At 38.3% G+C, this 12,547-nt stretch overlaps 1 protein-coding gene across 1 annotated transcript; it reads left to right on the top strand.

Moving 5' to 3' along the window:
* The first annotated feature begins 2,654 nt into the window (after window positions 1–2,654).
* LOC149822455 (uncharacterized) lies at window positions 2,655–3,146 on the top strand. Its single transcript, XM_089980288.1, has one exon. It carries the CDS (start codon window positions 2,655–2,657, stop codon window positions 3,144–3,146), a length of 492 nt encoding a protein of 163 aa, XP_089836414.1.
* Window positions 3,147–12,547: the final 9,401 nt, after the last annotated feature.

Here is a 12,547-nt window from a genome sequence, read left to right as displayed (position 1 = left end):
TTTGACTGTAGAGTCCTTGAATTACCCATTGGAGGTCCGCACTCTGATAGGTGATCAGTCTTTTTGTGATTCATACATTCCGAGCATCGAGGTGTTAGTGGCAGGGCAGAACCTGTCAGCTGATGTAATCCTGCTAGACATGACTGAGTTTGATGTCATTCTAGGCATGAATTGGCCTTTTTAGTATCATGCTCAAGTTTTATGTCGAGAAGGCAAGGTTGTTCTTTTTCAGCCTGATCGTCCTGTCTTGGAGATCAAGCTTCCTTGACCATTGCGCGATAGTCGTATGATCTCTTCCTTCAAGGCCCAAAAGTATTTGCGGAGCGGGGGTACTGCATTTTTTGTCAGTATTACCCCAATTAAACATGAGATGGTTTCGATTGATGACTTGGACGTGGTCCGAGAATTTTTCGATGTGTTTCTGGAGGAATTGTTTGGTTTACCTCCGAAGCGAGAAATCGAATTTTGTATCGAGTTGTTGCCTGGAACTACTCCTATTTCCAAGGCACCTTACCGTATGGCTCCGACAGAGATTAAGGATTTGAAGCGACAGTTAGAAGAACTTTTAGATCAGGGTTTTATTCAACCCAGTGCTTCTTCGTGGGGAGCACCAGTGTTGTTTGTGAAGAAGAAGGATGGATCCTTGAGGTTGTGCATCGACTATTGAATGCTCAACCAAGCGACGATCAAGAACAAATATCTATTACCCAGGATCGAAGATCTTTTCGATCAGTTGCAGAGGGTGAAGATTTTCTCGAAGATTGACCTCAGGTCATGTTATCATCAACTTCGTATCAGAGAAGATGACATTGCGAAGACAAATTTTCGAACAAGGTGTGGTTTATACAAGTTTGTGGTGATGCCTTTTGGCCTCACGAATGCACCAGCTGCATTCATGGATCTGATGAACCAGATTTTTCAACCATTCGTGGATACATTCGTGATTGTGTTCATTGACGACATCTTGGTCTACTCAGAGAGTCCTGAGCAGCATCGAGAACACTTACGTATTATTTTGAGTACTCTCTAAGAGCATCAATTGTTTGCCAAGTTCTCCAAGTGCGAGTTTTGGCTTGAGCGAGTTATGTTTCTTGGTCACGTGATATCCAAGGATGGAGTGTCAGTCGATCCAGCAAAGGTTGAAGCAGTTTTATGCTGGAAGAAGCCTCAGAATGTGTTAGAGATTCACAGTTTTCTCGGATTAGCAGGTTATTATCAACGATTCATCCAAGACTTTTCAAGGATTTCCTTACCATTGACGAAGCTTTTGCGCAAAGGTATCAAGTTCGAGTGGGATAGCGCTTGTGAAGACAGTTTCCAGATGATGAAGTCGAAGCTGACGACCTCGCCAGTGTTAGCTTTACCTTCAGGCAAAGGTGGTTTTGTGGTGTACACGGATGCCTCTGGTACCAGATTAGGTTGCGTGCTGATGCAACATGGTAGGGTGATTGCGTATGCTTCTAGACAGTTGAAGACCCATGAGAGAAATTACCCGACATACGATTTGGAGCTAGCAGTAGTTGTGTTTGCTTTGAAATCGTGGCGACATTATTTGTATGGAGAATCGTTTGAGGTCTTCTCAGACCACAAGTCTCAAATATATGTTCTCTCAGAAAGAGTTGAAAATGAGACAGCGACGTTGACTCGAATTCATCAAGGATTATGACTTTACATTGTCTTACAACCCTAGTAAGGCGAACGCAGTGGCGGATGCGCTTAGTCGCAAATCGAGTGGTGTTCTGGCTAGTCTCGTGTGGAGCCAGAAGCTGATTGAATATTTTGTAGTTTGAAAGCCTTTTTCAGTTGGAGGCGGATCAATCAGATTGTCTGGTCTGACCATTCGATCAGAGTTTTTTCCGAGAATGGTGGAGGCTCAGAAGCTTGACGACCAGTATGGTAAGTTTCTAGCCTTGGCAGAACAAGCAAATACTTTCTTTAGTGTATCAGACGATGGCAGCATTCATATGAGAGATCGACTTTGGGTTCCGAGCGACCCTGAGCTGAAGAAAGGGATTCTTAATGAGGCGCATATGTCGAGATATACGATTCATCCAGGCAGAACAAAGATGTTTAAGGATTTGCAACAAAAATATTGGTGGAATGGTATGAAGCGCGAGATAGCAGCGTATGTTGCGAGATGCTTGACTTGTCAGCAGGTCAAGGTGGAACACCAGCGTCCCGGTCGTTCCATGCAGAGAATAGAGATTCCTCAATGGAAGTGGGAAGATGTTACGATGGATTTTGTGGTAGGTTTACCGCAAACGAGACGTAAGCATGATGCGATTTGGGTAGTCGTGGTCAGACTCACCAAGTCTACCCATTTCTTGCCTATCAGGATCAGTCAATCCCTTGAGAGTCTAGTTGACCTATATGTCAGAGAGATTGTGTGACTGCATGGTGTGCCGAGATTGATTATTTCTGATCGTGATCCCCGGTTTACATTATGATTGTGGGGTCAGTTGCAGTCTGCTTTGGGTACAAAGTTGAAGTTCAGTACCGCTTTTCATCCTCAGACGGATGGACAATCCGAACGGGCTATTTAGATGTTAGAAGATATGTTGCGAGCCTATATGCTCGACTGGAAGGGTGAATGGGATTCACACCTGTGTTTGGTTGAATTCGCCTACAATAATAGTTACCATGCTAGTATCGAGATGGCCCCGTATGAAGCATTGTATAGGAGACCTTGCCAATCACCATCTTATTGGGACGATATCAGTGACAAATCGAGAGAATTGTTGATTGTTCTTCAGCACTACACTCAGCAGGTGCAGAAGATTCGAGAACGTTTGAAGGCAGCACAAGATAGACAGAAAAGTTATGCTGATAAGAGACGACATGAGTTGTCTTTTAAAGTTGGTGATATGGTTTTTGTCCGAGTTTCACCGACCAAGATTGTGTTTCATTTCGGTAAGAAAGGGAAGTTGAGTCTAAGATACGTAGGACCGCTCAAGATTTTAGCAAGGATCGGTGAAGTGGCATATCATGTCGAGTTACCTCAACAGTATGCCCATATTCACAATGTTTTTCATGTGTCGATAATAAGGAAGTGCATTCCTGACCCATCGCACATCATTCGCTACAAAGATATAGAAGTACAGGAAGATCTGACTTTGACAGAATGGCCTATCGAGATAGTTGATTGACGAGATCAGGTTTTGCGTACCAAGACTATTCCACTAGTTAAGGTACGTTGGCAGCACCATGGCATCGAAGAATGCACATGGGAACCAGAAGCGAGCATGAGAGAGAAATATCCAGAACTTTTTGTAACCTCCTATGGGTGATTTCGTAGATGAAATCCTTTTTAAGGAGGGGAGGATGTAAGGTCCATCATTTATTTTGTGGTAATATTACGCAAGTTGTGTTGAGACCGATGAAATTTTTGTTGATTTGGCAATTTTTGTATTTTAGCCTACATAGAGATACAGGTAAAATCACGTAATTTTACATAAAAAGACAATTGAGGGAAATCTAGAGCGAATTAACCTCCAAAATTTTTAGGTTAAGTTTATAATATGGTTATGGTTATTGACCCCAAATTTGAGGTCCGAATGACGAAAAAACCTCGTCAGTGCATGTGAATTACTGAAGATCGCTTAGAAACTTAGCGAGGGCCTAAACGAGACCTAATTCATTCATAACGAAGATTTCTTTGCTTGGATAGCTTTGTAATGTCATTTACATTGATAATATAAAAAAAATGATTGTATATCACAGAAAAATAATTGAAATTCAATTTAAAATTAAATTGATAAAATAAATTATCTTTTCTTTCATTGGTCAAGGTCGACCAAGGCCATAACCGTCCATTCCGAAGGGCCTTGGGATGACCATGGCCATGAAACCAGCTGGTCATGATGACCAGATGGGTTAGTGTCAGTCTCGTAAGAGACTAGAGTAACTCTAAAAGGGAGGGCGCCGATTGGCCCTACCCAAATCATTAAAAAAAAAAAGAGTAAGAAAAAGATTTAATAAAGAAACAAAGACGAGTAGACGTTTTGGCATAGAGGGGCGTCATTCCCTCTTGGGGAATGCGAGGGGCTTTGAGAGCTTCAGCCTTGGGATTCAAGAGATCCCAAGGGCTCTTCCCAAGAGGGAAGAGTGTGATCATCGCAAAAATTTTCCTCTCTTAATATTTTCTCTCTTCCTTCTCTTTTCCTTTCCAACCTCTTATTTTCCTCTTTTTTGAAGGGAGAAAGATAAAAGGTAGAAAGAAAGAGAGAAGAGAAAAGAAAGAAGAGAAGAGAAGAGGAACTCTTTTGCGGGTTTCACTTGACCTTAATTTTTTGAAAATATTTTGAAATAACTCGCATCCGTTTTTTAAAATATTTGCGGGAAAACTGGGAGACGGGATCCGCTCGTCGGTACGAGGTTCGACCGTTCCTGGCGCCTTTACCAGGGGTAATTGAACCAAGGGTCGAATTTAATGCCTTTTGCTTTGCTAAGAAATTATCTAAGTGTTTATCCTAAGTCTAAATACACAATGAATCATGTTTGTGCAAAATGCAAAGATGTATGCTCTTTTTGAAAATGTTTTGAAGAAATCCCAAGTGAATCCGATAAAGTGAAGAAATGTTTTCTAACTTAGAACTTAAGATTAAAGTTCTAAGTTTTTTTTAGAATAATCAGGAGCTTGGGAAAATAAATTTGGAATTTGGGAATTGATCTTGAAGCTGAGAGAAAAGAGAAGAAAGGAAATTTCAAAGTCATAAATGGACTTTGAATTAGAATTTTGAACTTGGATGAATATTTGGAATGGAATTGAATTCTATCTTTGAAATTTTTAGGAGAAAAATGGGAAAAGTAGATTGGAGAAATAAGATAGAGTTGGAATTTCAAGATGAAATTTGAATCCAAGATCTGGATTCTAAATAGGATTTCAAAGTTGAATTTTTGGATTTAGGATCCGAAATGGAAACTTGATCTTGAAATCTGGAATGAAGTGGAATTGGTTTGAGAAGTTGATTTGAAATATGGGATTCAAGATGGAATTTGAATCTGGAATTTTGAATGGAATTGGTTTGAGAAGTTGATTTGAAATATGGGATTCAAGATGGAATTTGAATCTGAAATTTTGAATGGAATTGGATTCAAGGTTTGGAATCCAAGATGGAATTTGGATCTGAAGTCTAAGATCCAAGATAGAATTGGATTCTGGATCCTAAAATAGAGTTGGATCTGAAGTCTGAGATCCAAAGTAGGATTGGATTCTGGATCCTAGAATGGAATTTGGATCTGTAATCTGAGATCCAAAGATGGATTTGAATTCTGGATCCTAGAATGAAATTTGGATCTGTAATCTGAGATCCAAAGATGGATTTGAACTCTAGATCCTAGGATGGATTTTGGATCTAAAATCTGAGATCCAAGGTGAATTGGATTCTGGATCCTAGAATGGATTTGGATCTAAAGTCTGAAATCCAAAGTAGAGTTGGATTCTGGATCCTAAGAATTGGAATTTGGATTTGAAATTGGAGATCCAAAGTGGAATAAGGATTTGGATCTAAATGGAATTTTGGATCTGTAATCTGAGATCCAGAGTAGAGAATTGGATTCTGGATCCTAAGATGGTTTTGGATCTGAAGTCTGAGATCCAAAGTAAAATTGGATTCTGGATTCTATAAGGAAATTGGATCTGAAGTTTAAGAACCAGTATGAGTGGAATTGGACTCTGGATCCTAAAGAGGAATTGGATTTGAAGTCTGAGATCCAATATGAGTGTTGAATCCTGGATCCTAAAATGGGTTTGGAGTTAAATTCAGAAGATGAGTCAAGAACTTCCAAGTTAAATTTGAACTTGGAAAATGAATTTTTAGAAATTGAATCTTTGAATATACAAATGAATTTCAAAGTCAAATTTAGACCTTGAATTTGAAATTTAGAAGATGAATAAAAAAAACTCAAAGTTGATTTGAACTTTGGATTTGGTTAGAGTTTTGAATAAAAAATGAATTTCAAAGTCAATTTGGACTTTGAATTTAGAATTTGAATTTTGGATATAAGTTGATTCTACAGTTTTCAAAGTCAAATGGGACCTTGAAATTGAATTCTTGAATCCTTTTGAGAAATAGAGTTGAATTTGAATTGATGAAAAGAATTTGATCTGAGAAATGAAGAAGAAGAATCACTTGGAATTTTGAAAAGGAAATTTTGAAAATATAATGCAATTCTTCCCTAAATGATGAAATGAATTTGAAAATTTTGAATTTTGGAATTTGAAAAGCTATTCCATTCTTTAAATGAATAAAAAATGAGGTTGAAGACATAATACATCCCTGACTATGGTCATTGAATGTATTATGTAATAACTTCATTTAAATTCAAGTGAAAAATAAAATACATCTTTTGTGCTTTTATAGAATTTAAAATGAAATTAACCCTCAATATACCCTGACTATGGCCATTGGTATATATTTTGAGTTAATCCTAAGTTAAATTCTGATAAAAGAAAGAAAATATTTTTGAGAAAACATGATGAATTTTGAAAGTGGATCCGGTGTGGATCCAGTGTTATTTTGCAAAAGATAAAAATTCTAAGTTTTGTTTACACCCCGACTATGGCCGTTGATGTAAATCGTCAACTTAGAATTAACTTACCTCTTACGAAATGATGCACGTGCCATTCGTGTTTCGCCATTGTGGGAATTTTGATAAATAAAGGAAAAATGCATGAAATCAAACAATTCATGATATTTACAATGCTCATTCATTCTGCCTAAAGCAGGAAATATAAATTCTCATTTACACCTAGTTTATTATAACCTTTAAAATTAAATTTACAATTCAAACAATGATATTTTCCACATGTTCCCTGCAAAACAACTAATTAGTCAAAAAAAGCATATGAAGAACAATGACAGCGTATCTAGACCTAAGAGATTATTTCTGAAGCCATTAAGTATATATCTTACCCTACGGAAAATACAAGATATGTGATACAGGCTATGTTAGAGTGATATGTTCAATTTTAATTTATATATGAGAATGGGTGTAATGCCTTAAGATAGCTAAAATAGATATTGAAATCCATAAAGGTGTCCTGAACTATATGACATAGGATAAATGTAATGAAGTTACATAGATGCTGGAGGTGTTGAAATGAGGTGAGGAACAACATTGTGGATTGCTGTGTAAATGGCTGGAAATTAGGGGTAGCTGTAGCAATGTGATTACAACAGATGGAATATATATGCAGGGTTAACTAACGCAGTGCCATGAATATGGCGAATCCAGAATATGATTTCCAATGGGTCAACAACAACCATAAAACAAAGAGAAGAAAACCGATAACAAAAGGTTGAAGATAATGGATGTAATTACAAAACCTAATCAGGAAAAACACCTATACTCGAATATTTATGAAATGAATATGCAGATGAGATGTTATAACATGCTGAGGTGAATGCAATACATGAGTTTAACAGACATACCTTCAGAGGATGCATGTAATAGGTGAGCCCAGTGAGTGGTTTCAACCACTATATCCACACAGGGAATGCTAGCAGCGGATGAATTGAAGTAAAAACCAGCCAGAGAATGGATACTTACAGTGATTTCCAGTCGTACAGCAAACCGACTTCAATACCTTGAATATATCTCACACAATATCAGCCGATCACTCTCAACAACAGCATAGCTGATAAAACCCCAGCATATTGAGTGACAGATTCGGCTGAACCAAAGATCATGGCAGGGATGTGTGTAACAGTGATAGAGAAGATGTAGAGGGCTAGTGTAGAGGAATAACAGTGGGGATTGTGCCTTTGCCAGTAAGAGGATAACATACATCCATTGCTTACATTATTTTTCTAAAATCTAAATACACATTACAGGAAATCTAGTACATCTGCATTCTTTATTGCAGGCACAAATGAAACTCCCATGGTGAAACTCAACAATAGTTCAAGCAGGACAAGTATTGATACTAGCACCAGACAACACTCAGTGCTTACAATGACGTGCTTAACATGCTTATGGTCAATGCCCAATGTAACAGATCCAACTCTGTTTGTTTAGTGGATCAGAAGAAAATTTTAATAGATGAATTTCAAACATTCAGCAATTTGAAATCCAAAGATCAACACTTGATCAATAGTAAATTTGAAATTCAGTCTGATCCATAGATCAACAGTTCATCAAGAGGTCAATAGCCCAATTGCTTGAGTTTCGATATCAATCAGAAAAAAAGAAAAGAAACGGCAAGAATCAAATATAGATATCTGATCACTGATTCAAAAATTAGGTCATTTAACCTTTACATCAGATTCAAAGTTGACATTCAACAGACAGAACATTCAACAGATTCTCAAATAACAATATCGTTCGAATGGCAGCTGATTACTCATGTCACAGTCACGCCAATTAGAGATTGACTGAAGACTGATGCACGAAGCTAGCCGGATGTCCTTTTCAACAGGATCACTAAAACATGACGTGCTTACTGATTTAGGAAACGAAAGGCTAGATGCAAAGTATAGAATGACTTTCCAAATGACAATCCAGGTCAAATCCACCAAGCTTGTTAGATATTCTTTTAGATCCATGGATTTTGAAAATGCTAATATTGCTTCAGAGGGATAATCAAAATATATTCAGAACCAACGTGGTATGCAAAATGTAATAACACCATCATTAATCTAGAATTACCAAAAGAGAAGAGAAAAGACCAAGGTAGCAGAAGTATTTATCCTGATCTCCTTACTGTGTAGTAAAATCTGCAAAGTACTGCCGTTATGTAGTTATACCATCACGGACAGAACAAGCTCCCCATCCTCCTTGGGGATATAACTGGTAATGAGCAGACTTACAGAATGGTGTACCAAAACGAAATAGGAACTGTTATGATGCTTGAATTATCAAATGTAAAGACATGGTTGAGATCACTGAATGAACAAATAAATTAAAAGAAAATGAAATGTTGATTGAAATATGCTAAAGCTTAGCATGAAGTCATCCACTGAATGAGGGTGTTCTGACAACAACAGAAATATGCATTAGCACATATATGAAAATTATAAACACCATAATCATAGAACCAGAATGTGACGATTTGCCACCACAATATAATGATCATGATATATACAGGAGATTGCAGTATTAACGAAAACCAAAATGACAACACGATTTCAAAGATGAATGTTTAAATTTAGGCAAGCATGCAAATACCAATGGAGCACTAAATAAATCAAGATGTTGAGAAAACTCATGATACAAAAGATGAATAACTAATGTCAAGAGAGAGTAAGGAGAATAAATACAGACCACAAGCATTAAACCAAAAGATATTGGCGCAACCATCCTCACCAAACTTCCGATCCTCAGGAATATATACTAACCATAACCTCGTGTACCACATAGTGGACAGATCTAGGCAGGGGGCTTCAAAGTAATAAGTACCGAATGGAAGATCAGTATAGTGATTGCTTATGAAGGGCACATATGGGGAGTACCTTTCCTGAATAGCTGGATTGTTGAATGACCCAGCAAAACTCCAGATCATCCCTCATGAAAACACGATTTTAGAGCAGACCATGAACAGGGATCCTATTTATGATCATATTCTCAGTATCTCGATTGATAGGTCATAAACACCACACCAGCAAGATCCCATAAGTCATCTCTCCTTTGGCAGTGGCTCAGTCAGACTTCCCAGTTCACCAAAGCATCTTCAGGTGACATCGATTCTAGCATGTCTTTGCTAATTCTCATCAGACCTATCTCCCCTTCTTTTCTTTTTCTTTTCTTTTTTTTTTTTTTTGCAGCAGAAACTCAGCAATTAGTGAGAGTTAATAAGGACAGGATGCATTATGGGGCTAAGTATGTGAATGAAAAAGGGATGAAATACAGATGCGATCATGTGCGAGGATGATGCCTTCCATTACTTAAACCTGGACATAAGGTGCTGTGAGGGTGAAACACCATGTAGCCATAAAAGAAACAAATAAAATTTACAAGAAAGAAGAAGAATCTACATGATATACTGGGCTTGGATCTGCAGAGAATCTGAAATCCATTAATGGAGATGGCATGCAGACGTTCATATGCAGAAGGTTATTAATGCAAATAATCAATGGCGCAAAATAATACTGAAACTGGAAATCAAATGTAGAACAAATAATCTGATATGAACATCAGGGGTAATAAATAATAAAAAAAAAAATCATGAAAACCAGAACCGAGACTGGACATATTAACATTCAAATCTTGCCCAAGCATAGAGAAAACTTTTGAGAAAAGAAAACAAACGATATTGGAATCGTGTTCCATTTGCTGTAGCAATGGGGGGGGGGGGGGGGGTCGATCCTGCTATATGCGGATCGATCCCACCCGTAATGCCGAATAATCAGAAAGAAATTAAAACAGAAAAGAGTAATAATAAGAAAACTTGGCAAAAATTAAAGAGAAAAAGGGGGAAACTGATGGAAAACTAGAAGACAATAGGTAATAGGGGATGGGAAGAAAGGGGTCTCTTACCTTCTCTGCAGGGATTCTGAATGATAGCCCTTGAATCAGGTCGCAGGAGTTTTATGTTTTGCAGAAGTTTGGGAAGAAGGGATCGAGCTTCTTCTTTTCTATTCCAGGACCCTTCTGGTGCCAAAGGCCGATGAGAAGCTTGAAGAACGATACTCGGCTGCCCAATTTCGATGTTTTAGAAGAGGAGGCAGGAAGAAGATAACAGGGGAAGAAAAGATGTGTGAAACGATGGAGGGGTGGTTTAAGGATGAAAAATGGGCGTAGAGAGGAAGAAGGTGTTGGGGTGAAGAGTGGTTGATGCGTGAAGAAAAGAAGGGTGCGGGGGTGAGAGGCGATAACGGATGATCCTCGGGTTCCCTCGAGTGCTTCTCTTAAAGGGGGAGAAGGAGGTTCGAGAGGGAGGGGTTCGGTTGAGGATTGAGGGCTGAGGATGAAGGTTCGGAGATGGAGGGCGACGAGAGGCATGCGGCTGGAGACAGTTTCGGGAGGGGCGGCAGCGCCTCCCTCCCCCTCTTCTCTCTTACGAGGGGTAAAAGAAAAACCCTAAAAGGGTTTTCCAAAGACCCCCCCCCCCTTTTCAACTTTAAAATTTTTTACAAAAGAGGGTTTCAGAGGTCTTTAGCGAAAATTATTTTTCAAAAAAGGCTCGAAATTGTTTTTCTCAAAATCTTTCCAAATTTTTGGTTTTTTTGATGTCATTTTTCTATTTTTTTTTTTGCATTTTCAAGTAAAAATCCTAAGATTTGCGAGAAAATAAAGATTAAAACTATTTTTTTTGTGTTTTTTGCAAAATATTTACAAAAGGGAATTTTTCTGAGCTATTTTGAGAAAATTTCTTCAGAAATGGGTTTAGATCCGGTTTTTGAGGAAATATGGATTCAAAGTCCTAGATTCGGATCCAAAATTAACCTTAAATATACCAATATGGAATATAGCTCAGACAATCTAAAGAATGAGCTTTGAAACTGCTTTGATTTTCTCAGAAAACGGGGTTAGGGGCAAAAAGAGTCATTTTTACAAAACTTTGAAAAATTTGGGGTGTTCACAGATGCCCCTCTTTGCTAATAAGCCGGTTGAAAGCCGAGCTTAGTGGCAAAGACAACACTCCAAATTTTGAAAAATGCCCCAGTCGGCAAATCTGAACTGGGTGTGGAAGAATTATTTTGAAAATATGATTTTTCAGGCTTGAAACCTTACCCTGAATGGTTTTGGGGAGACGAAATCCTCGAAGATGATATGATTGAGTGAAAAATGAGGAAATCGTGATGGGACTTTTAGATGGAAATTTTGAAATGATGGAAAATCAGAATTTTGATCCGATCTCATGGGTGAGACGAGATACTCTTTTGGAATGATTCAGGTTTAGCCCTTAACCTGGATGGGACGAAGATATATCAAGATGAATTTGAATTGAGGAAAGGGATACACGGGGACCTTGATGGGATGTTTTGGAAAACGCCTTGTGAAATGAAGCCCGAGTATGATCCTTTCTTTGGATGAATGTATGGAGTATGGGTTCCTTGATGGGATGAGCTATGATGGGACTGGAAGAAAACATCTTGTCAAAAACGAGGAATCTCATTGGAATGTGACTCAGGTTTAACCCAAACCTGCAAGGAAGATACCTCGTGAAGCGAGGTTCTGGGTTAACTCTTAATCTGGATAGGAAATCTACCATACGGGTTTCTCAAAAATGGAGAAAGCACGATGGGACCTTCGGAATTTGGACGAACAAATCCGAGAGGGGTTTTCGCGAAAGGAGGAAATATAGAGTCCCTAAAGCTTTGAAAAGGGGAAGAAATTGGGCGTCTCATTGCTGAGACTGAAATAGCTTTTGAAATCAAAGAATCTTTCGCAAAATGGTTCAGGTTTAACCCTTATCCTGAGTGGGGGAAATCTACCATGTAGGTTTCTCAAAAATGGAGAAAACCATAATGGGACCTTCGGAATTTGGACGAACAAATCCGAGAGGGGTTTTCGCGAAAGGAGGAAATATAGAGTCCCTAAAGCTTTGAAAAGGGGAAGAAATTGGGCGTCTCATTGCTGAGACTGAAATAGCTTTTGAAATCAA

The sequence above is a fragment of the Nuphar pumila genome, chromosome 11 (genome assembly GCF_984573655.1).
Source record: "Nuphar pumila chromosome 11, dmNupPumi1.hap1.1, whole genome shotgun sequence".
In the NCBI taxonomy this organism is placed as follows: Eukaryota; Viridiplantae; Streptophyta; class Magnoliopsida; order Nymphaeales; family Nymphaeaceae; genus Nuphar; species Nuphar pumila.
This window is presented reverse-complemented; position numbering and strand designations above follow the sequence as displayed.